Raw genomic sequence first — 27,769 nt, 5'->3', positions numbered from 1 at the left:
ATAATTTATTTATTTTATTTAACAAAAATTTTATGATTACAGATCTGGAATGACTTAAACCTTTACATAGTTTGGTGATATTTAAAGAAGCTGTTAGATTGTAGAATCATCCTTAGTCTTGCAATCTGAGTTTTTTATTTTATTTTTGATTTATTGTTTCAGAGGCGATTCCAAAACGTCATGTAATGTATCGAGGTGATATTCATCCATTTATAATGGAAAGATCAGAACGTGTAATCCATCAATTAATAACAGATGTTTTTCTCATATTTGTTGAAGAATTTTTGGGTTATTCAGATGTTAAACTAATAACTAGGAAAGATAATTTTAATGCCTCTGAAACTTTACAAAGACTAGCTGATGAAACCGAGTTGAATAACAAATCCTACCGGTTAGTATATTTAATTATTATTTCTGTTTATAAAGTGTTGCATGAGTGATCTGTATTTTCATGTTTGTAGGAATAATTTTTAGTCAGCCTTTGATAATAACAATTGATTTTCATATTGGCCAGATATCACACAATGATTTTATTTATTTATTTAATGATCTTTTAATGTTTACTGTGTATTTAAATTATATGTTAAATAATCTAGTTGACTGCATCCTAGCAGCGGAATAAAATCATTTATAAAAATTGTTTTTTTTAATTGCTGGTTTAATTTTTCCTTTACATTAAGTATTTTAAGTGGGCTGTCAGATCATGCTTTGGTCCCTGTATATGAATATTGTCAGTAAATACAAATTAGATTAAAAATTTTAATTTATCCATGTGTTTATATTTATGAATGTGCAGTTTCTAGTGGAATTTTATTTTTACATGAATTATTACTTTCATATTAGTACAGAATGTAATTGTCATATTACTACAGAATGTAATTGTCATATTAGTACAGAACCGATATTACTGAATTGATAAGTTTTTAAATGATATTTTTTCTAAATCCAAAAAAAATACAAAATTAATAAATTAAATACAAAAAATTATTATTTTTTGTACTAATTTTATTTATTTATTACCTTTGCATATTCGTTTTTCTATCATTTCATATATTTATTATTTTTTAATTATTGTACAATATAATAATTTCTTTGAGACTTGAGACAGTATTGGTTATTTTTCCAATTTTCCAATTTATACATTATCTTAAGTTTAAAATATTATAAAAATTGGGTACAGTTATAAAAAAACTATTATTAATGGCAGAGGATTGTGAGCTACGGCAAGAAATTGTCAGTGGGATATGTATCGCATGATTTATTGCGTGACCAGCTCTCAGACATGAGAAGAGGAATCATTGATGATGATAATAGAGTAAACAAATAAAATAATAGTTTACTTTTTAAGCCTAGATATGACATTAATTAATGTTTGTACTATTAATTTAAAGTATGCTAATTTATTGGACATTTAAACAATTACTGATCTATGAAGTTTTTATGATTTAATTTTATTTGCCCTTAATGAAGCACATTCATTTTCTGATTTATTTATTTTATTGATTTATTTTTTTTCTGATAAATTGTAGTGAAAGAGTAGAAACTTCAAAATTCTTATACTACACCTAATGTGGCGTTAAACATTTTAAAGTGATTTTATTGTTTTAGTAGTAAAATTAAATGCAAATAAATTTAAATGGATTTAAATTTTAAATAACAAATTAAATTAAAAATGCATTCACTTTTTTTTGTTGTAAAAGAAGAAGACACCAGAGTTTGTTCTGCTATAACTTTATTAACACTTAGAAAAAATAATAAATATATACAAGAATTATTTTAAAAAAATAGAGAAAAAATAACAATAAACAGATGATGTAGGCATATGAAAACACTTATTAATATCTTTTTATAAATAAATAACATTTTATTTTGATAAGCAAATAAAATACATTATACAGATCACTTCAGAAATGCATAGATATGCTATTTTTTGGGTAAACAAACTAACTGCCCCACAATTTATTTGGATGGATCTAAGGAAGCCATAGTAAAGTTTTGATAATTTGGTTTAAGTCTGTATTAGTATTCTGTGGATGTGTGCCATTACATGTTAAATCATTTTTTACATGTGACATTAGACTAAGTGTGGTACACTATTATCACATTTATCTGTTCATGCTTTCCTTGTTACGGTAACAATTTTACTTTTTTATTTTTTTTAAATTTGATACTTCTCCAGTCTCAAATTCTATTTCAGTATTACAGTTAATGGAAATATCAGTTATTAAACAAATGATAACTCATATTATTAATAACTCATAACTATTATTATAACTCATAACTATAAAATTATTTAGTTAGCTTTATAGCTAATACATATACACAGAGATATTAAAATGACAGCTTAGGTAATATATAAAATTTGGAATTTACATAGTACATGTACCATGGTGGTAGAGTCATTCTACTTTGATAAACATGCCAAGTAGCTTTTAATTTTTCCCTTGAATGTTTCTGAATTAGTTGAGTCCCTAATTTTTATTCATAATATATATTATACATTTTTTGTTAACATTTACAAAGGTTCTCTAAAACTAGAACAAAATTTCTAATTTGTCACTTTTTAATTTGTTGCCTTTCATAATTTACTGTACGTGTTAATTCAGCCATGGTATCAAAGTGTTATTGAACATCTAAAATGATTCTAGAGCAGAACATTTATGCAAATTCTAATATTTTATGACATCATAATTCAACGACAAACATTTTGGAAAGGAAGAAATATACATCAGGACTTTACCAGAGGTCATCTTTTAGACCCTTTAAACTTGAAAACGCAACACAGTGATCAGTTCAGCCTCTGTGAGGATGTCACTGCCTCTGTGAAAATGCCTTGGAAGATATTTCTGTCAGTGTATTTACACAATCTACTATCAGCTTCATATGCCTCTTCCAACCACAACCATCTTCCATAACTTACAATGCTAACTAACAAATTAAACGATTTGTGTAAGCATGATCCCCACGCCTTCCTCTAACACCAAAGGTTTCACACAAAAACTCTTCCTATATCTAACTTCAATTAGATTATGCACTAGCTCATTACTTGATAAGTCTTTAAACACCAAAAATACCAATAAACAAGTGTTGATTGCAATGACAATTTTGTTTTTCAGTTCAATTTACTCAAAGTGCTCTTGATTTACTTAATCAAGAAACTGATTCACAAATTTAATAATGCTCTAATGAAAACATACCACTATTTCTGTCTGCTCTGGTCCCCTTTTGAGAGCGAGGTCAGTGCTTATAGTTAAAAATATGTTTAATACGTTGCTGCCCTGTAGCAATTTCACAAAGTTACTTTGACATTTATAATGGATACAAGAATTTGACAGCAGAAGAAAATGAAAACTACAATTTCATACTTGAATTAAAAGAAAAATATTTTATAACACCTGGAAATGAAAACATTTCAGACCAAGAATTGACAGAACAGATGAGAGAAGATGCTGTAGTAGGCTCTAGTTACAAAATTATAAGGTTTACTAATGTGTCGTAGAAAAGGAAATAAACAATTTAGTGTTAAAGAAAGTACTTTTAAATTTTATGACTTCATTTCAGCTATTAGGCTTGTAGAATCACTAGATAGGAAGTGAGGTTTCCAACCCTGTTTCCACTATGCAAAATCTAATAAGGTCAGACCTACATTCACAAAACTTAAAATGGGGAAGTAGGGATGGATATGCTTGTTGGTATGGATATGGAAAAAGCAGCAGGTCTTAAGAAAAGATGATTTACCCGTTGGGTAGATTGTCCCTCTATTGCCCTGAATGTGCTACATAGGTTCTACAAAGGTGCTACGTAATGTATTACATAGGTTCTAGTGTATCTCTTTGCTTATTGCTAGCATACAAATCAGTTCTGCCTATATAATTTTTCTGTGGCTTATTGTAAATAAATAAATATTTTTATATTTGTATAAATAGTATTGCTATATCTTTTATTGATATAAGAATAAATTATATATCATTTAATTGATGTAATTGTTTTTCTTTAGCATACCTAAAGCGATGGCAAATCTCGAATTATGGGTGCCTCCAGAAACAAATCTCATCTCTTTAGAAGCTCGTAAACACTTTAAAGAAACAGGAACCATATCATCACCAGGAAGGTAAGTGATAAATTATAAACAGTACTAGAACAGATATGTTAAACATTTTTGTGGTAAATATGGATTTTCTATAATTGAATGTGGGTTTTAGCAGAAATCCAACTTCTGAAAGATTTTTTCCTTTCTGCCTAAAATTTACTCTGAAAAAAATTAACTTTATCTATAATATCATTAGTAATGGAGGAATGAAGAATGAAGAGGAAAAAATTCATGGCGTATACTCAGGGAGTAATTATAATTTCTTACAAAGAAATTATCTGTAGAGTGGAAATTGTGTTAACACTGTCCTACAGTGTTAATGCCGCCTTTCATAAAATTTGATTATTTTATTGGTTAATACTCTATGTACTAACTTACACATTATGTTATACCAAATTTAATATGATCATAATTTATGTTCTCAGGATGATGAAATTATGCCACACACAACAATCATATTAAAGTAAATTAATTTTGAATTTTTTTACAAAATATTTTTTGTTTTAAAATTCCTTTAAGTTAACAATATACATGTAACTACATCGCTCGTAATAATTATTAGGTAAGAACTATTGTAAATTTTTTTATCCCTATTTGACAGACTTTTTTTTTTAACTGTTTAGTCTCTGGGAATTACCGTTCAGGTATTACTTGAGGATGAGTGAGGATGGTATGTATGAGTGAAAATGAAGTGTTGTCTTGTATGGTCTCAGTTTGACCATTCCTGAGATGTGTGGTTAATTGAAATCCAACCACCAAAGAACACCGGTGTCCACAATCTAGTATTCAAATCCGTATAAAAGTAACTGGCTTTACTAGGACTTGAACGCTAGAACTCTCGACTTCCAAATCAGCTGATATGGGAAGACGCATTCACCACTAGACCAACCTGATACAGACCTTCAAAGACTGAGTCTTTGGACTCCTTCAGACTAACAGGAGATTCAGCTAATGAATATTATTTTCTTTTCATGGTATTATATTGAAATATCATTAAAATTCTTTATCATATTTCTTTTTTTTTAACTATACAGAAAAATAACAAATTACTAATATTTAATTTGTTTTTAGATTTGGATGGTTTATTCCTACAAATTCGAAACTGGAGAAATCATTGGAATACTATACTACATTTCAAGAGCGAGGTAAAGCAAAGCTGTTCAGTGTTATGCCTGATGAAATGAATTTAATAATGGATAAATCAAATATGAAGGAAATATTTGATTATGAAAGTGGCAGGTGTGTTGTATATGTTGCTTGTATATTCATGAGCTTTTATTTTATTTCCCATAATCTTGAATTTTTTAGTATTTTTTCTATGTAAATACTTATAACCCATTTATGTAAGAACTGAATCATGTTAGTGATTTATTATCTGTTGTATACCCTATATCCTCCAGTATATGTTACATTGCATAATTTGATTATTTTAAACCATCAATTATAGAGATCATTGATGTGCATTAAAAATAGTGGTGATGGTTATAGTAGTGGGTTCTGAATTACTCTTGATTAATATTTTGTCAAATTGGACTGATAATAATTTCTTAATGCATTTTCCATCCTTTTTTTCACCTTTTCTCTCCTTGTTTCCTACCTATGACAGATGCTGAACTAATTATTGATTATACCTTTTCTTTAATACCATTAACAAGTAAGAAATGATACCACACAACAAATATCATGAAGAATATGATATTAAGTAAATTTTATTTTGCAGCATCTGTAATTTGACTTTAGTTATGAAAAGTTTTCCATGGAAAGAGCAATCTACAATTTGTAATGGACAAAATCGGTGCAACTTTGTTCATAAAAAAAATGGAATGAATAAATATATATTATAAGTACAAATATATATCAATTATATCATATAAAGATGTAGTATCCTCACTTTTATAAAATTTGTGAGGAATTTATCTGTTTTGCAATTTAATGTATTTTAATATTGCTACAATAAAACTTTTTTTTCTATATAATATTTTTAAAAATTGTTCTTTATTTCTTTTTACATAATTGTTATATCTTACATTTATGTAAGCAATTATACAATTATACTTACCTTATTGTTATTGTTAATTTATGATTTGCTTTTGTAGCTTATAGATGGAAATATTATAAAAGGTATTTAATTTCATCCACCTTGAATTAAAGAATTATTAGGAACTTAGCAAATGGTATTTAAACATGTGATTACTGAAATTTTATATTGTATTGATTAATAATATTAATTGTTATTAAGTTTAATGAGATTCTATGTTGATATCTTATTTTGGTCACCTTCCTAAGAAATAAAAGCTAGTTAAAGGTAAATAAATTACTTGAACCACAAAGTGTATCATATTCCAAGGAATGGTATCAGCTTGTTGGTCATTGAAGAAGAAAGGCTGAAAAAACAATTACAGAGTATGTTTCTCTTTAGAAACATACTCTGTAATTGTTCGATCTGCTTATGCTCCTCCTTTAAAGGAGGAGCATAAGTTTGTAGAGCAATAGTTTGATAAGTTTAAATCAAAGAAAGATGAAACTTACAGCAGATAAAAAGATCTAATTAAGACAAAAATGAAGGAAAACCCTAATTTTTCTGGTAAAATGAATTCTTAACTAGTAAATGAAAACATATTTTTTTTCTTTAAAAATGGGTAACAGTCTCAATAATATCTCAAATTAAAACCATACCTAGATTGTAATCAAAGTTGATTCTAGTAAATTTATCCTACAATTTTTGTTAAAATTGGATTAGCCATTCTTGTGGTGTCCATGAACATGAATATACCTAAGTATAAGTAATTTGCTGATTTGATGTAGTTCTGTATTAAATATATCATATAAAGGACTTGGGCATTGTGCTAAATTATGCTTTTATGCATGTTTTTACTTAGAATTTGCCTGCTTAGTTTCCTCTTATTTTATTGCCTGTATAACTCATGAATGGAAATAACTCGTGTATAACTCGGTGATAGAAGTTTTTGAATATGGTATGGTTTTTTTTTTAAGTTTTCATCTTATATATTAGTTTCTGATGAATGTGTGTATATAATTTTCATACTTACAATACTTATATTTTGTTTTTCTTTGTTGACAGTTTTAATTGTTCATCATCATCAGACATTAGTAACTGTTCTGAAGGATTATTTACTCCACCATTATGTGAGCACAATAATGCGTGTGCCTTATTAATCTCTGGAAATCCTGGTTTGTTTTAAAATTGTGTTATAGTTATTAGATTATTTAAATATTTTGTTTATTTTCCATGTTCATTTTTGTTACCTCTGTTATTTTTTTTACTGTGTGTTATAGTTTTTTCTTATCTGTGCTTTCTTCTTCATTATAAATTTTCTTGGGGAAAACCCTAAAAAATATAATTATAAACATAATAATAAATAATAAATAACTATAATTATAAATATAATTATAGTAGATTTTTTTCAGGGGGATAGCTCTTTGTATTATTTGTGTGCAATCTTTATAAGCCATGCTACGCTAGTGGTTTCAAAGCTGGTTTGGCAAGCAAGTGAATTTATTATTCCCTTAGATCCATCCTGAGGACATGAGAGAATTGAAGGTACTATGAACACGAATACCATTGTCGCCAATTTTGCGGTAATTTGAGTGATTGATATCAACCATTCAATTCTCTCTCTAACAGTTTATGTAAATTATCTATTACTTATTTTATAAGCTCTTTTAGAAATTAAGCTTGTTTCTTTTATTGAAGAAGTCATACATAGATGATTACCTATAAAAATTTGCAAAGATCATATATTAGTTAATATAATCTGCATTTTCAATTAATTTCTTTTTGCATATTGAGGTTTTTACATTCATTTGTTGCTGATGGTCTAAATAACTTTTTTGATCAATATTTTGTTTATTAAATAATAAAGGATTGCATCTTTTTTTGAGATATTTTGTATTCATCTTACATAACCATCAAAAAAACAATTTCATTGTAAAAGTGTTAATAAATCACCTAAAGTATTCATAAATACTTTACAATGAAATTGTTTTTTTGATGGTTTTGATATCAGTATTTTGGTTATATCTTTCATCACTTTCATCATGATTTATGTGAAGACAAAATAAATAAAAAACAAATGAACCATTTTATCTTTAGATTCTAGTTGTCAATTTTCCCAGCTAGAAACACTTATTTCATATATGTGTATTGTTTATTAATTTTTATTATTTACTGATAATAAATATCATATGTGTATTATTTCCATTCAACTAATAATTATCTTATCATAGACCAGCTTATTGTAATTCAACTGTAATTTTACTGTTTACCCTTCACCAAAATAATACAAAAAAAGACATTTATTATTAAATTCAATCTATTATTATTGTTCGTAATTAATAATTTTTCATTAATTCTAATTTAATATTAATTATATTTCATTTTACATTTAATTAATATATATATATATATATTTTAATTTTATATTATTTTTATTTTTTATATTTAATTTTTTTTTAATTATCTCCAATTCATATTTTATTATATTTATAATTTATTAAAAATTTTTTTCATAATAACCTTTTGGTACATCCTAGTATTTTCTGAATCCTGATTAATTGTGCCATCTGATTAAATATACACAGAAAAATGGAGTTTACAATTTTTTTGAATGAGAAAAGAGTAAAACAAGTAATTGTAGTTTGTACCATTTGATTAAATATAGATAAAACATAATTTATTATTTATAAAACCATTGTAAGTTGGCTTGCTGTTGCAGAAGAATAAAAATGGCGGATTCATTTTGCTTGTTGAAAAATATTAAAAACATGTAAAATGTGTCAATTAATAAATATTTGATAGTGAAAATAGCTTTTATATAAATAAAAATGCATAACAAGCAATATTTCCGGTTTTCATGTTAGTGTATGTTTTCATAGTGAATGAAAAGTTGCAACCTTTCATAAGAGGCTGTACAATTAACTGTGAATAACGCCTGTTTGTTGTTTTATAATGTTTTTCACTCTTGTTTTTTGGTGGAGATTCATTCAACTCCCTGACGGAAGTCTTGATAAGTCTAATTTATTTTTTCTGTTTAACTTCATGTATACTTGCTTATATATATATATATATATATATATATATATATATATATATATATATATATATATATATAATGTTATGTTATTAGACAGTTTACAAAAAAAAAAAGATTGTCTTATCCAGTCGGAAATGAATATAACAATACTGAGGTGAACTAAAATTTTAAGCATTGTAATCAATTTGTTATGTGTTTATGTGTTATGTGTTAATTTGTTATTTCTTAATCAATTTATTACGTGGGAAAAAAGAGAGTGCTGTAGAACTTTTATTTGGTTCAATATAAATTTAATGTAAAAAAACCTTAAATTTATAAAAGTTCATAAAATATTTAAATCTTCCAAAAGTTTTACTTATTAACAAAAAACCTATTGTCTCTGCTTCAGCTCTCTTTGTAACAGAAACTTTTTTTTTAAACTTGTTAGTATTTTTCTGATCTGATACATTTTGTATACTAACACGTAAAAATTTACTCACTCATCCATCCACCTTTTTTCTTGTACTTATACTTAAATGCTTGATGGACATCAAGTTTTTAGGCGGGATCTTTTTTAAAAAGTCATGATTGGTAAAAATTCATACATCATCAATCACAGGTAATGTTTTTGTACTGTTACTGCTTGTAGTCAATTATTGAAATGAGAACTCATTGAACAATTTCTTTTCCATATTAATGTTATTTGGGTGATGACAAAACACATAGATCTTATTCTTTATTTCACAAAGCAAATATGATTGTTTTTCGTGCCTTGTAAAATACATTTTTGAAAGAGACAGTCTGATATGTAAAATGTCCAGGCATCTTTTGAAATACCATATTTTTATGTAGAGAAACCTGCTGACTGATCTTAAGTAGCTGTTTGAATATTTTTAACTAGCTGACCCATCTTAAAATATAGGGAAGAGACTTGTGACTAATCAATCTTATGAATTTGTGATCTCAACATTTCATATGTTAAAGCAGAGATGTGATTTGATGTTGTCTTGGTTATTCCTCTTTGAGGGTACTGTTTCCTTACTTTTAAGCTGAAGACTGTGAAACACCTTTATATTGTTTTTTATTTTGCTCATCTCTTTTTGATTTCACCAGGAACGAACATTGCTTCATTGACACCAAATTCTTTTAGCTGCTTAATTTCCATTTTGTTTCATAAAGCAGACTGTTTTAATTTTATACTACATGATAAAATTATTTTTTTCTTGGCATCACACAAACTTGTGATTAACCCCACTCACTACTAACTGGCCTGCTAAACTCTTAATAAGCATCACAATTAACAACAACCTTTTTTTCTTCCTCCTTCATTAGCTTAAGCAAGAAAAAATATGCTGTTAGGCCACTATAAAGGAATTAAGGTCAGTATAACAGTTAAAGAAAAATTCTTAATAGGTGATGCATGCTGAATTGGTTGCGTTAAATGATGTCAGTATGAAAAAAATATTGGTTTTAACGTACAAAAAATGTTGATATTGTTATTTTTCTAGAAATATTACTTGTAAACAAGAGTACAAAAAATATTTGGAAATATGATATATTTGAATTTAGAATGAAGAATTAAATTACAAAATATGTATTTTTTAAATGTAACTAAAACAGTTCTATTAAAGTAGAAGGTGATGTTTGTTAATTTAAAAAAAAAATTTTTAATCCATCATTTATTATGAAAATGTGAATCATTTGTTAACAAATCAGTGAAAATCTGCCAGATGTAAATTATGGTTACTATTAAATACTTCTAAAGGATTTAATATATTACATTAATAATTATGAAATAGATTTGTGAGCCAGCTAAATTTAAATTGAATAATTCTTTTGTTAGTTACCAACACAAGACCATGTTTTTTTATGTATTATCTTAACACTCTTTTATCTATATGAAAGGGTGTATACTTGGGTTGCTGCATTTGTCAGACTTGGTCAAAGAAGAATCAAATTATAAAGCATATAGTTAAGAATGTAAGGTTAAGAATTTCATGCTCAGGAAATTTTTATACATTGGAAGTTCATTGAATTAGATGCGATAAACATAACAAAATGTGTAGTCTTTTCTTGGTTGCAGGACCAGGACCCTTCCATTCCACAAGTTAATTTTTAATGGAGAGCTAATTACTATCTCTTTCGATATCAGGGTTTTAGGTTTATTTTTTGATAGCCTCCGTACTTGGGTCAAACACATATAAGAATTAAGAACAAAATGTTCCAAACTTTTAGATATGCTGCGAGTCCTTATCAACACCAATTGGGGAGCCGATTGGTCATGTACGATATGTTGTTATTATTCCTTAGTTCGTTCCCATTTAGATTGTGGTTGTGTCGCCTACTCTTCGCACGTCATACTGTGCTTAAAATGCTGGATGTTGTACATCATGCTTTCCTTCAGCTTGCCACAGGTACCTTTAGATCAAACCCTGTTGTAAGCTTACTTGTTGACTGCAGTGAGCCATCACTTTGAGATAGATGGGAGCAGCTTTTAGCATCTTATTTTGCCCATCTCAAAGGATAGCCAAATCACCCGGTTTTTGATACAGTCCTTGGAAATCCTTATTTTGGAAGGTATGAGGACTATCCCCACCTTACACTGCACCTGTAGGCATTCTTACCAGACGTTTACTGCACCTTATAAATGTTTCGATGCATCTTCTATTTTTCCAATTTATCTGTGTTCATATCCTCTTTGAAGAACCAACCTTATAAATTTTATGTTTGACCTCATGATATACGATAAAGAATCAACACCACCTATTTTCTTTCAGCAAATGTTTTACCATATTCTCTGCAAGACAAACCCAGATGCAGTAGCATACACAGATGGATCAAAACAGAACAATTCCATCAGATGCGCATTTATTGTTAATTACAGACCTATATGTTTGGTCTACCTGATATTACAAGTGTCTTTACTGCTGAACTATGTGTTATAAATAAGGCTTTGAATATCATTAACCTTCATATCCTTATTTGTAGTGACTTGTGTAGTGTCTCCAAGCTTTAGAAAATCTTTATTCCAGACATCCTATTGTCACCGAACTCTACAATGCAATCGCCAAGTTGAATCATCGCAACACACAAGTGAATTCCTGCTGGATGCCCAGCCATGTGGAGATTCCGGGTAATGAATGTACAGATTCTGCTGCTAAAGATGCATGTAGTCAACCATACTTCACTAGCGTGTTGCTATATCTGATTTTATTAACTATGTAAAATCACTTCGAGCAAAGTGGTAAGATGATTGGACGGTTGCAGTAGATAAAAACTCTGGCACATTAAAGATTCTGTGTTGTCATGGGACTCTTCATACAGAAAAATTCATTGTAAGGAAGTGGTCCTGTGTCGATTGTGGATAGGACATACGAGAGCTACTCATGGGTATTTGATGTCAGCAGTAAATGCATGAGTATGCAACTGCTGCTCCAGTATGCAACCACAATGCAACTGCCTGTTGACTGTGTGCCACATCCTTGTGAATTGCATGCATTATGCGGACTTGCATTGTAAATTTAAATTGCACAGGAACATTTGTCGAATCCTGGGCAATGATAAAGAAATTTTAGACCAGGTGTTTTTATTTATTTGAAGTGTTAGTATTTTAGTTACTTTTTAATGGTGTTATTTTCTTTTTAGTGTTATGAATTTCATTATAAATTTTTATTTTTTGCTGTTATCCGAGAAGGAGCCTTTTACACTCCTCTTGAAGTTCTTTAAAATTATTTTATTTTTATTTTACTTATATATATACATATAGTTGTGTTTTTTAAATATTTTTTTTTTAAGTTTTTATCTGTTATAATTTTTGTTGTTTGATTTTATATTTTATACTTTTGTTTTCCAGACGATAACATAAAAATGTTTTTTGCCCCCACCAAAAAAAAAAAATTATTTCCATTTGACAAAGCCTATTTCTATAATGCTCATGTTATAATGAAATTATAAAGTAGTTCACAAAGTGAAAAAAAATTAATTTATTAAAACAAGTTATAGATTTAGGATAATGAGATTCAGAATAAAATTATCAAAATTTACCCTTCAAATGAGTAATAGTTCTTCATACATTTCAGGCCTTGTACTGAACTTATTAGTGGAAACTATTATTTAGTAAAAAAAATTTTCTGTCAAATAGCTTGATACTGCTGCAAAGAAAAAAACAGATCAGTTATTTAAAACTTTTGTAATTCAAAGTTAAGAAACGGTGCTAACATAACTGAACTTGCTATTTTCTTTATTTTCATCTAAGTAAAATGATGACATGTTTTAATTGATATGAATAATAATATTACAATAATATTATTATTGTTTTAATAATAAAACGATTTACAAGAAATTGTATTATTAGAATTTTTGTTGCTAAATATTGTTACTGTTATGTTCTAAATATTTATCATCCTGATCGTTCTAAGCTTAATGCATCTTTTGATCTACTTTAATAAAAGTTTTATGATTTAGTAAAATTTAATTTTCATATGCTCTTTATTAAGATAACTGTCCTAAAAATTACAAAACGTGCATAATCTGTTATTTAAAGAGGTACAGGCATTTACAGTCAATATTTCTAATGGCAACAATGATTTTTATTATTGAATGACTTTTAAATTAAATGCTGAGACAAACAGTGAATTTGTGTGTAGTTAGAAACTAAAGGAAATTAATTAAAGTTAATTAAAGACGTTAAAGTTAATTAAGGAAGTTAATTAAAGTCTTTATTTATTTTTTTTCAATTTATAATTTATTTTTACTTATTGTTTTTATATTTTCAATTTATGTTTATGATTCAAACAAAATGTAGCATAAAAATATCAATATTACATTTCAGGTATCAGAGTTGACACAAGTATTATCTTTATTTTATGATATTGTACTGTGCTGATCAAATTTTATCATCCACCATTCAAACATAAGAAGCAAAGGGATTCACATTTGTTCCTTAAATCTTTAATAGGATAGAGTTAGTCAAATTTTACAAAAATTAACTACATCTGATAAATGTCCAAGTTTCATGAAAAATTCTCAAGCTGAAATACAGTGAATGTATCCTTGAAATTGTTTGGTTCCAAAAACTATTTTTATTAGAATGTTGGAATTTTTATTAGAATTTTGGCATCAGGTGTAATCAGTAGTCATAGTCGCAGTATTAAGTGTAATCAATAGTAGGTGTAATCAATAATTAGGTGTCATAAGGTGTAAAATTTTCAAACGTTTTACTTAATTGTTTATTGAGCTTTGTTTTTTCTTCATTGGTAGCTCAACAGACATCTGTTGGAGTAGTACTTGAATTATTGAAGACTAATGTATATTATTTAATTTGTTCACAGATGAAACAGGTTTTGTGGTGCATCACATAAAGTCTCTGAAGTTATATGTTAAAGTTGCTTGGGTTGGAAAACGGCTGGAAGAAGTAATTTTTAAAATGAAAAAGCTCATGTTAAGTTCTAAGTCAGAAAGATTATTCGTTTTTCTTGCACGGAGTCCCTCTATTGTTACTGTACCTGGTGATGAACAATTTAAAAGTATTGCATTTCCTCCTTGTGAATCATATGGTCTAATTACTGGTTGTAAATATAATCTACATAGATTGGTAAAAGTTGTGTGGCAACAGCTACTAAATGCTGCGAAACCAATACATGATGTAAGTAATATTAAAAAATTATAATCTTTAAAAAAGTTATATTCAGAAATTGATCTGTTGAAGCCATGGCCATGCTATCTTGTTAAGAGCACTATATATTTTTACAATTTAGAAATCAGTTATTGTTTTTTTTAACATTTATGATATAGTCAGATGGGGTAACAATGGTCGCGGGGTGACTCTGATCACAACACCAGAAAAAGTACCAATTCCCTCCACTGAAAAAAATCATTAAAATATTTTATAGTCATTATTATTGCATTTAAATTATGTATAAAATCACAGAATATTTAGAAAATTATTATTATTATTGAATAAACATTTGCAACAGCTGATATTTATTTTCAACTTTTTAAAAAGTTTGTTTTAAGTTTGCATAACTTGCTGAATATCAGTGGGTAAACTTCATTGTTGAAGGTTGTGAAGTTACAAGTTTGCTCAAGAATATATTTCTGTTCAATTCTGGTAAGTTTTCAATCTCTTATCTTAATTTTAAAGTAAATTGCATGAATGTGTAATAAATGAAAATTTCCACTTTCTTTGGAGAACAGTCATTGACTATTAGAGATCAAAGTCACCTTCTTTGTGCTTACCCATATTTTTCTTTTTTAAGATAAAATGCCATAAAATTATTATAGAAAAGGTGATTTTTTGTCGGTACAAAGACTCTAATAGAGGACAAGATGGTGGAAGTAAAAAGAGGGATGACTATAAGACAAGCACCTTTTAAATAAGAGTGAAAAGGGAAGCTTTATGAATCTGTATCAAAGTGGTGGACCTGAAGGAACTGAGTGGTCAAACTGCATTTAATAATGAAACTGAAGAGTGTCTGGTAAAGTATTTGTTAATGTTATCTGAATGGGGATTATCTATGACTCTCCAAGAATTGCGATTTTTGATAATGGTTTTTGGTACTGTATATTTAAAAATTTACTGATGATGTGACACCAGGTGTCAAGTGGGCTAAGTGGATCGATGTAAAGATAATTGTCAACTATGATTGTTCAAAATATAAATCCAAGTTCTGCACGAGTAGATGTAATATATTTTTAATTCTTATTTTGATTGTTTAGATATAGATAAGAAAGATATTTCTGGAGAAAATATCATAAATTTTGATGAAACTAATTTGTCAGAAGATTCTGGCAGGGTAAAAGCATTTGCCAAGAGAGGACAAACATTTTGGTAGGGTACTTAGCACTTCAAGATCTTGCACAAGCATTATGTGGCTGTGACCACAACAGGATACTTGTTGCCAAACTTTGTTGTGTAAAAAGTGAAGCATGTTTATGATTTATGGATTGCAAGGGACTCAAAAGGTACCAGATACTCCAGTCAAAACAGGTGGTTTAAGATATCCATTTTGAAGAGTGGTCCTTCTCAGTTATTCTTCTGTATGTTCAGAAATTAAAAAGTGATATAAAGGTTGGAGATAACTTCTCATCACATTTCTTATTTTGCATTCTTGAAACTTATCTGAAAAGAACATTTTGTTAAAATGTCTACCTGCACATTTAACACACATCTGCCAACTATTGGATGTAGCCTTGTTTGCTTCAATTAAAAACCATTGGCAAAAAAAATTTGACAGAATACAAAATGAAAATGTCAGGAACAGTAAACAAGTCTGAATTTCCAAAACTTTTAAACGTATTAATAACAATATCATGCCTTCAGCAGAAAGTTCCAAAATCAGTGGTTTCAGAAAGTACAGGATTTTTCAACTTGATAGAGTTGAAGTTCTGAAGCCTCTGCCATCAACCAAACAATTTGTTACAGGTAATTTACACTTGTAGTACTACTGAAAATTCAACTGATACCATAGTAATTTTCTTCTTTCTTTTTTAAAATAAAACAAAGTTCTGGAAAACAGAGAAGAGAATGAAAGAAAATAATAAATGTCCAGGCTGGAAGAAGTGTATCTGTTGAAGATGCAATAGTACCAGAACCATCCACTAGCTCCAATAATAAAACGAAGTCTAAAAAAAAAACATCAAAAAGCATAAATAGCAACAATCAGAAAGTATTAGTGAGGCCAGTTTAGATAGTATCCCGATTCTTCAAGACTTTTATTTCTCGTTTAGACATTGCTGATTTGATCAAAGATGTTGATGAAGAAAAGAATGACAAGGAATATATGTCACCTTAAAGACCTACCTTAAAGACCCACCTTAAAGAGATGTCAATGAAAGACCTACCAGAGTTAATTATGTTGATACTGTTTGCAGAGGAAAGTGATGAGAAAAGTATTTTATTGGGCAGATTATTGAAGACGGTGAATTTGAAAGAAACAATAAGTTTTTAAAGAAGAGTTATTAACGTTTTGAAAAGGATGGGGAAAGAAACGTTTGTGAAGGAGGACAAAGAGCCATTCTTGGTGGAGCAAAAAGACATTGTAAAGATGCTGTCACCTCCAATAGAAGAGGAAGATTCAAGTTTGAACCTGTTCATATTTTTATTGAAAATTGAGGTTGGCGATTTGAAAATATCAAAATCATCATTCTCAATTTGCAATAAAAATACATTCTTTCTTATTGTTGTTAATTATTTAATTTTTATTATTATTTACTGTCATATTAATGTTATTAATTTTTTTTTTAAGTTTGTAATTCAGAATCAATATAAATCCATAAGATTAACAATAATATCCATAGAAATGTAGTCTAATAAAATATATACATATATATATATATATATATATATATATATATATATTCGTCCACAATAAATTTCAAAATTTTCAAAAATCAATTTCGACCAATTAACAAATCATAAATAAACATGTTTTATTATGATTATAGAATTAAATAACTGAAGATTTTGGGGTCTCATGGCAATCACTTTTTGGAGTTAATATTGTAGTTTAATGTTTGTATTTACTATGTTTGGTGGTTTATATTTAATTTAATATTAAATAAGTTTACAAAAAATTAACCCCTTTTGCCAATTTATTTGATGCACGTAAAAGCAAATTTCAAGCAAATACACATTTTAAAACATAAAGAATGTAACCATAGTCACCCCTGACCAAAATCATGTAAAATAAGTAGAGAAACATAGTTGACCTTAGCACCCCATTTCTGAGGTTACTATAATCACTAACCAAAAAAAAATTAAAAAACTGAAAATATTAGGAATAGAATATTTCTTTTATTTCTAATGATTAAAGGAAGGGCAAGAGAACCTAAATCCAGGTTCTAACATTTTTCTGGTAATTACTCTTTGAAGGAGCTTAGTAAATGTACATTTTTGACTATTGTCACCCTGTTTGTTGGTATTTATTAGTATTAATAATATTAGTAATATACATTAATATTTTTAGTTTACATAGATAAAAAGGCCATAGCTGAAACCAGATAAATGATTTTAATTTATCATCAAATTTATGTATGTTGTTCTTGTTTCACTCTATGTTGCTGGCTTTTTATTGGCTATTTTACATAGTAAGGAATTAAAAAATTAGAAGTGAGTTGGAATTATTGAATGGTGTAATTCATTACTGAAGAGAAATTCAAAGTGAATCTAAGAAGAAAGTAACAAAGATAGTGAAAGAGACAGAAGATTGTAGGAAAATTAGAGAGTGATTTTGTTAAGAAAAAATGTACAAAATACACAATATTGTGTAATTATATTTAATATATTTTTGTATTTATAATTTCTTACTTGTATGAAGTAAAAGAAGTATTGTGATCGTGAAAAATTTTGGTTTACAGATGTCAGTGGAAATATCCATTTTGACCATTCCTGAATACATTTTGACTAGTTTCGACATGTCCTATGTACATATGTCTGTATGTATATATCATGCATAACTCAAAAATGATTAGCCGTAGGATGTTGAAATTTTGGATTTAGGACTGTTGTAACTTCTAGTTGTGCACCTCCCCTTTTGATTGCAATCAACTGAACCAAAAGTGTCCAAAAAAGCCCAAAATCCAAAAAAATTGGATTTTGGACTTTTTCTTAACTGCAGTAATAAGCCCTCATTGAGAGTTTTTCAATGATGTATCATAAGTGATACTTATTTTCATTGGTTCCAGAGGTATGGCCAAATAAAATTTGAATTAATGAAATATTTGGATCTTACAGGGGAAGGCACATAGATTCAAATAAGACTTTATCTTCTTTTTTTTAATTTTTTTTTAAATTTAAATATATTGATTTATTAATAATAATTAACCTCTCATTGTAATAAAAAATATGATAAATAATATTCAATAATAACAATAAAAAAAATGTAAAAATGTCAGAAGTTATTAATGAAATTAAATTTTATGTACTTTTCATTAAAAAAAAAATTGTATATGTATTTAATAGGTGTACAAGGAAGTCATGTGGTGTCCACATCAGATTTTTTATCTTATAGTGTTCTGATCAGTATGATGCATTATTTTGTATTGATCAAAATTAACAATCTATTTATTTATAATGAGGTTTCAATCTCATATATAAAATACATTGGTTATCTTAATCATAAACCTGAAGTTGTTAAGTTATGTGGGTATTAATGGATAATATAACTAAGATTGATTTAGTCATTTCCAACTTCTAAAATAATTTAAATTTAGTTTAGTAGTTTTGATATAGTCACTTGATAATTATATTTATTTCTGCATTTTTGGAACAAAACTGTAAGTTTACATTGATAGGTGATCCAAAGGGAGGTGATAGGAGAGATATCCATGAACCCATACCAATGAGAGGTTTATTTCAAATCCATTGCTAGATTGAATTGCAGGTTTTCATTATTTCTTGTTGATGGTGAATGACAAATATGTTAATTTTCATAACCGTAATAATATTAAATTGTTTTTACATTGTTTGCTTTTAAATAATTAAAATATGTTGTTTTTTTATTCTAGTCCCTGGTTAAAATTCATTTTACTAGAGAAGATTATTTAAATCTAATAAATAGGTATGCCCATCGTTCTCAAGGAGATTCTATAAGAAATGTTTCTTGTGACTGGATAAGAAATAATTTGAATACTGTAAAAGATTGGCTTCCAGACAATGATAGTACAGATATATTATACATAGGTGGTATATTTCCTGTAGACGTGAAAGATTATAGAGGGAATGGCATTATTACTGGTATGTTTTCATTTATCATTTTGTGTTTTAGTACATTACATTAATTATAGATGTAAATTTATATGTTGTAGATATATAAGTTATCTGGTAAAAAATTTATCATGTTGGATATTTAGTGAGATAATTTGAATATTTGAATATTACTAGAGTATTCTTAATTTTTATGGAGAATGAAGATAATCCCTATATAAGTTGGTTGAGCTCTAAATAATTCATTAATTGACAAATTATTTTTGTTAATTTTTTTTAGAGAACTTTCTTTTTAATAAGAATCTCCTTCCTTTTGCATTGTAGACATCTTTTTTCTGTGTCCATTGGATGCCATTATGCAGAGGTTGTTTAAATTTGATACAACATGTCTTCGGATCATTCTCAAAAACAACATCGCCATTTTCAAGAATCCACACCAAGTCTTTTAGGGAAAATGAGGAGTGGACACATTTCCTGTTGTTTCGATAAGCGGAATATACTGTCATCAACAATTAAGGTCATCAAAAGACAGTAAAAATTCAGCCTTATAAAAATAACTTCACTCAGTTTTAATGCCTATTACCTATATAATAAATATAATTTCTCTCACAGAAATTCTGATGTGCCTTTATTGCCTTAGCTGCTTCCTAAAGAAGGGTTGATAGATTCTGTAAACCTAGAAATGACTGTTACGTGTTTGGCTTTGTATTCTCTATTTTTTCTCAGGTGGGGAAATATGAATTTGTTAATTGGATTATATTAATCTGTTTATAACTGGACAATTTATCACATATGCTAATGAAAAAAAATCTAAAAGAGAATTTTTATTGATGAATAATTCACTCAACCATATGGGAGAGTAAAGGAATAAAACAATACTAGTGGATTAGATTAGATAGAGTTCCTATCTCTCATATATTTTCTAAACATATTGCAGAGAGGTTTAAATTTGGTATGGATCCAGAATCCAAAATTCTCAAAAGATTATATCCACAATTACCATTAAATCACCTCTAAACAGTTGAAAGAAGACTAATGGTACATTTACTGAAAAGTACTACTTAATAAATTATTGGTCTTATCTAATTTTTAATTAAAAAAAAAAATTCTCTCTATATTACTGTCAAACTGTTCTAAACATGCTACGGTTTTTCAATTTTTTTTATTAAAGTGATATAACAAATTTGTAATCTCATTGACTCATATATTCTTTAAATCTCTTTCAGTAAATTTCACTCTGTGATTTGTTAATAGGAATGGTTAGAAAAGGCTATTCCAAAATTGACTTGAAATTGGATGTTGAAAATAAACTGAAAATATGTACCGTAGCAGCATGGTACATTGGCTGTAAGCCATTTATAGCCACAGCAATCTATGTTCTCAGTGTTTATCCATCTACCATCCATTCTTTTCAAAATTAGTAATCAGTAGTTGATAATTCATGGAACCAACCCACCTTCTATGAAATGCATAGTATGTACTTTTCACATATAGATAGTGCTGCCAAGATCTGTAGATTATTACCTTAATCTCATTACATCATAATGTAATGAGTGATAGTGGTGCTGGAAATTCAGATGACACAATATTTTGGAACCACATGAAAATTTTGATTGTGGTCCCGAGCACACTTCATGGAACCAGATGTCATAATGTCAAAAGCTTATTGTTAGATGCATTAGGTCAGTGATAAACAAGTGTTGAACATGGATCATGAAGTGTATTGTTGTTCTGCAGGTAAATGTGTCATTCCACACCATAGGTTGCATAAATGAACTTAACTAATTCATGGGAGATTTTCAACTATCCACTTTATAATCTGGACCTGACATCTCTTCACCATCTCATCTCTTTACTGAGATAAAGTTTGGTTGACAATCCAGCTGTTTCAAATCAATGAGGAGTTCATGGATAAGGATAATAACTGGTTGTGTATGCTGGCAACAGAGTTTGTTGTAGTCTGCAGAAGCTTGTAATATTTCAAGTTGTTAAATTCAGGTAGTGACTATTTAAAGAAGCTATGTAGGTGTTTGATTAGATTTATTTATACAATAAAAACTTTTTCTTTTTTTCCCAGTCGACTGGCTTTGTATAAAATTTTATTTGTTGATCATAAAAATATACCTTCTAAATGCCTGGAAACTTGCTCCAGAAGATCAGAAAAACTGCAACACCACTAAGGAAGAGGTTACACTTTAATTATTAAAAGATCTTTTATGGAGCTTATTTATTGTTATTTAGGAAGGGTGTCATGGTTAACTGATTATTTAAAACTTTTATTGTATTTATTCTTTTGTGTAATTGTTTATTGTGTAAAACGTTTTATTGAATTATGATTTAAATTTTATTTCAGCTGCACAAATGGCAATAGAATCAGTGAACAAGAACAGTACATTGTTGCAGGGTTATAAATTAGAACTTTTGTTGGCTGATGGAAAGTGCCGAACGGATTTGGTTATTAAAACGTTTATGGATTATGTTTATTTAAATAGTTATAACCGTCTTGTTGGTATATTGGGTCAGTGATTTTAATGTATAATCTGTTGAGATTATTTGTTGTATAATAGACTAAATCTTTTATCAATAAAATAGAGTAAAACAAAACGCTATAAAAGTTAAATTAAAGGCTATATAAAAGTATGTATAGCTTTCCTTTCTTATAAGTCTTGGTTTTTATTATTACTTAAAAGAGAAGAAAGTTTTTAAGTAAAAACCCAATAGTCTTAAATTGATGGGAACATTCTTAGACCTAGACCAGTGAAATTTTAAACTTAATAGAAGTTGCCTTCAATATTGATGATTTATTTACACTTAACAGTATTGTTAATATTGTTGGTGTTTTATTTGAACCTATTAAACAAATTTTAAAGTAAAACTTACATTTTCATTGTTTTTATAATTAAACTGATTATTTGACTTTTTACCGTTTTTAAAACACTATATGTTTTTACTTCCTTGTACGAAATTTTTTGTATGGTGGTGATGGTCAAAATGGATATTTCCATTGAAACCTGAAAACTGAAATTTTTTGCGATCACAATACTTCCTTTAGTTTGTACAAGGAAGTATTATGATCAGATTTCAACAGAAATATCCATTTTGACTAGTTTCGAAGTGACATCTGTACCTACATACGTACGTACGTATGTATGTATCTCGCATAACTCAAACATGATTTGCCGCAGGATGTTGAAATTTTGGATTAGGACTTTTGTAACATACAGTTTTGCACCCATTGAGAGCTTTTCAACGATATATTACAACACAAAACAAATGTTTTATTTTCATTGGTACTTATTTTCATTGGTTCCAGAGTTGTAGTCAAACAAAATTTTAAGTAATAAAATATTTTGATCTTACAAGTGGAAAGCTCATCGGTTTGAATCCGACTTCAACTCCTTTTTTTTACTTTTTTTTATTTAAATATATTGATTTATTAATAATTATTAGCCTCTGATTGTATAAAAAATTTTACAGTAAATAATAATTCAATAAGATCAATAAAAAAATAATATGAAAAAATATCAAAAGTTATTAATAAAATAAAATTTTATCTACTTTTTTTATTTTAAAAACTTGTGTATATATAATTTAATAGTCATACAAAGAAGTCATGTAGTGTCCACATCAGATTTTTTTATATTGGTTGAAAAGATTTTTATATTATCAACTAAAATAATTTCACATTTTTGTTTTATATTTTTCTCCAAAATTGGTAAAATTCATAAGTTTTATCGATTTTCCTTTCAAGCATTCACTTCTGATTGTTGACGTCTGGATGCATTGATTTTAACTAATGAAAGTAATGCAAGAAATGGTATTAAATAAACAAAATCATACCAAATAAAAATGATCAAGGCTTTAATTGAAATAAAATATTGTGAATTTATATTTGAGTAGATTTAGAGAATGGAGATTCCAGTTAAATTAGTATAAACAGTCATTAATAGAGTAATATTGTTTTTGTAAAACTAAGTATTCTAATGTTGAACTGTTCAGAAGATCTTTTACATAATTAGTTTAGGTCATTTATTAAAAGTGGAGCAGAACTATATAAAGCTCTTTCTCATAGATATTATGCTGTTAATGAGAACATTGTTAGATAGAAGTGGTTATTGTTATCTTTTATGAATAAATGAATGTTATCAGAGGCAACATTTCACAAATGGAGATGTATTTACAGTAATGCACGATTATCCATATTTTCTGGTACCAAACAATGGCATGGCATTCTATTTTTTACATTCTGAAAACTTCTTTCCTTTTATAGGAAACTTATTTTTTATAGTATTATTGGGTGCATCAATACAGAACGATATGAATACAGTGGTATAAGTGACTATAAAATATTTTTATTAAAGCTTGAACACAAACAACAGCACAATGTTGATAGAAGAAAAGATTTAAAAGGAAGGCTGTTACTTAGTGGATCAATTTCTGGCTTAAAAATGAAAAAGGGCTCAGCATTCTTATTGAATGTTTTTTAATCATACTGGATAGAAAGAAAAAGAAAAGTGAATTTTGTTATGATAGAAGAGAATATTCATTCTATATATTGTAGTACATTGATTTGAACTTTATGTCTTCTCAGAGATTAGATTCTTCAAAGATGCTATCTTTCCATGTCTTCAAGAAAGAGATAGAGATCAGTGATCTTATTAATTATAAAGATAATTCAAATAGAAAGAAATATATTTTTTAATTTTGTGTCGTGCATGTTCTTTAGTTTAATAGACTCAAAGAACCCTACTTAAGAATTAATAAATTATTTTATTACTAGTATTAACAGAATTTTATTTTTGTATATAATACTTTCTGACTTTTTGTACATCTATTTTTATTTAGGTCCAGCATGCTCTGATACTGTTGAGCCTCTTGCCGGAGTTTCACGATATTATAGGACTGTTGTTATTAGTTATAGTGCAGAGGGTTCAACATTCTCTGATAGAACTAAGTATCCATACTTCTTTAGAACAATTGGGGAAAATCGCCAGTACACGTGAGTTTTTAAAAAATATTTTCCTGATGATACTTGACTTTTGTTTATTAATTCACTCATTATCAGTGGCGGAGCTTCTCTTTCAATGCTTGATTCTCAGTGTTTTTAAGGTGATATGGACCTGCCACAAAACACTCACCTGTCAAATTAGTAACCTTTAGTATTTATTTTATCTTAATTTACTCTACCTGAATTTGAGATATGACAATAAAGTTCACAAACTTGCTGTGATAAAATTTGCATGTTTCTTAGTGTTGATTTATCATTATCAAAGAAACGAGAATTGCTGCTTGAGATGAATATGTAACAGAAAAAAACAGAAAACAGAAAAAATGGATAAAAGAATTTGAAGTTCAAATAAACGAGGACTAGAAAATAGAAAAGTGAAACATTTAAATCATGCAATAAAAATTAGAGCTTTTGTTGCAAACTGAATTTTTGAATCACAGATTCAAAAAAAAGAAGAAAAACACAGTGTGGCACGTTCCGATTGAACACAATCCAACTGACCTTATATCTTGTGATACACCTCTAAGGTACTTGATTCAGAGTATTTGTAGATATGGACACCAACATAGTTTTCACAAGATTCAAAATCTTGGCAGTTTCAGTGCTTTAAATTCCAAAATGTTCCAGAGGAATGTCTTTCTGTAATAGCTTAATTAGCTCAATTTTAGTGGATGAAGCTTTTACAAAATTTTCTACTTTGTCAAAATTGTTGAGATTTTGCTTATTGCATAGATTTATTTACATTTATCAGCATACTGAGAAAAAGGTAGGAGTATTAACTGTTCCAGAGATGGAATAAGAAGTGCTTTATTCATGTATATGGTTCAATACTCATCATCCTTCAGGCTGAAAATGACAGCACTTGAAGAAAACTCATGTGTTTTGAAGAAAAATTCCATTTTCAGTTTAAACCCATTTGTTGATAATCATAAAAAGTTACTAGTTGGAGGAAGGCTTCAAAGTACCAACATCGGATATTACTAGAATCATTAGTCAATTCTGCCACTGAACCATTACTTTATCAAAATATTGGTATGATCTTAACATTTGGGATTACTGCATCGTAGATCACATTTAGTTTTACTTTCACTTAGACATTAGACGTACATTTAGGATTTCAAAAGCCGAGCAGTTAATAGAAAAACGTATTTATTAATGCGCTGTTTGCTCTCGACTCAAAGTTTCATAGACTTAACAACTTATAGGCCAATTTCCTAAACATACCAGTCACTCGCCCATTTCTTAATCCTATGTAACATCAAAAGTGGTTCCATTAAGAGTTCATCAACCATGAAATGTTATATAGCCTTATTTATTTTTCCTTCAACACGTGCTATACATTTAGAAGTAGTTAGCAACTTACCTTCTCAAGCGTTTATTGCTGCACTTTGGTAATTTATAGCCAGAAGAGGTAATATGTCAGATCTATAGCAACAGTGACACTAATATTATAGGAGCTCAAAGGAAGCTTCAGTAGTTCAAAAATTTTAAAAAATGCCACAAATTCTAACTTCTAACTAAATTATTCTTGTTAAAAAAAGTAAAGACTAGGTAAAAACATAAGTGAAGAGATAAATGGAGAGAGAAATTTATTTGTGTCACAAATTTTTGGTAAAGGCATGCAAAATTTCAGGGCTATGTTCAATTTTGAATGAACATAGCTGCACATTCCTCCACATTCACCTCATTTTGGAGAGTTGTAGGAAGCAGACATCATATCTATGAAACATCATTTAAAAAGTGTTGTTGTTGTTAATACGAGCACAATATTTGAGTAGTTTAACTCATTGCTGGTCCAAAAAAAAGCATTTCTAAATTATAGATCTAGTTCCATTTTTTTCTGATGATCCAAACAGTCCTTTGTATTTAACTACTGGCCATTTTTTATTGTTAATCCTGTAGTCAGTTTTTCTGACCCCAGTTTGTCAGATCTCCCCATCAACCAGCTTACCAGATGGTAATATTTGCAACAAATGCGCCAACAGTTGTAGTCAAGGTTGTTTACTGATTACCTTAATAGTCCTCAACAGCAGAAGAAATGGAAGACAAAACAATCCAATCTTCAAGCAGGAAATACTAATGAAGGAAGACAGTTTACTTCCCCTTCAGTGGCAGGTAATAATAATTGTAGAAACTTTATACTAGTAATGATGGCCTCACCAGAGTAGTTTCAATTTACTAGGACATAGTGTAACTCAAAGACAAAAAGTGCAATTTAAAAGATAGCTCCATTACCTATAGAAACTTAATTTTATTGATCAGAAATCATCACTGGGGGATGATGTTCTGAGAATTTCTCATTCTTTCAACAGTTTAGTTAAGGCATGCACAACTGGAGCTGAGTATAGACCACTGAATAAGCATGAGCAGTTCGGTCTACATGACAAGTGTTTTTGTCATTACCAAATTGATTTTACTTTTATAATGACTAAAGTTTTTGGATTTAATAGTTTATTCATTATTTATATGAGTTACTCAATAACTGAAACACATTTCATGTGTTTCAGTTATTTTTACATGACTGTCCAAAAAGGAGTTTAATGTATTTAGAGTGTATGTTTGTATGTAGGTAGGTATGTATTTATATTTGTTTGTATGTTTGTTAACGGCTGAAATGATTTAGATGTGTGACCCTGCATTGTAATCTTTATGTTACCAGGAGTGTTGTAGGCTACATAATTATGTTTATATATGTATATTTAGTAATAGAGATTTGCTGATTGAAGCACAAACTTTAATGAATTCAATTAGTGAACTGTGAGCCTCTATCACTGTGTTAGCTGGGTTTGAACTAAATGATTCAAATCAATCGAATGTATAATATTACAAAAGTAATACAATTAAATTTATGTTAAATAGAATAAAATAATATTAAATAAATTTAAAAAACTTCTTAATAAAAATTCCTGTTTAATTAATAGTGGGCTTCCTGT

General features: G+C 28.3%; 1 protein-coding gene across 4 annotated transcripts in view; it reads left to right on the top strand.

The window, feature by feature from the left end:
* Nucleotides 1-27,769, top strand: part of LOC142319607 (uncharacterized) — a 219,435-nt gene that overhangs the window by 149,075 nt on the left and 42,591 nt on the right. For all 4 annotated transcript variants that reach the window (XR_012755217.1, XM_075357081.1, XM_075357082.1 and 1 more), the window contains 8 exons: nucleotides 163-391; nucleotides 3,998-4,111; nucleotides 5,162-5,329; nucleotides 7,173-7,282; nucleotides 14,454-14,767; nucleotides 19,630-19,858; nucleotides 22,182-22,346; nucleotides 24,674-24,827. Coding sequence is in view for 3 of the 4 variants with exons in the window: in XM_075357081.1 (XP_075213196.1) it covers nucleotides 163-391; nucleotides 3,998-4,111; nucleotides 5,162-5,329; nucleotides 7,173-7,282; nucleotides 14,454-14,767; nucleotides 19,630-19,858; nucleotides 22,182-22,346; nucleotides 24,674-24,827 (1,483 nt within the window). In the remaining variant the exon portion in view is untranslated. The remainder of the gene's footprint in view (nucleotides 1-162; nucleotides 392-3,997; nucleotides 4,112-5,161; nucleotides 5,330-7,172; nucleotides 7,283-14,453; nucleotides 14,768-19,629; nucleotides 19,859-22,181; nucleotides 22,347-24,673; nucleotides 24,828-27,769) is intronic.

This window comes from Lycorma delicatula, chromosome 2, assembly GCF_047948215.1.
Source record: "Lycorma delicatula isolate Av1 chromosome 2, ASM4794821v1, whole genome shotgun sequence".
NCBI lineage: Eukaryota > Metazoa > Arthropoda > Insecta > Hemiptera > Fulgoridae > Lycorma > Lycorma delicatula.
The sequence above is the reverse complement of the archived record's forward strand: the minus strand, read 5'-3'. Positions and strand labels throughout refer to the sequence as shown.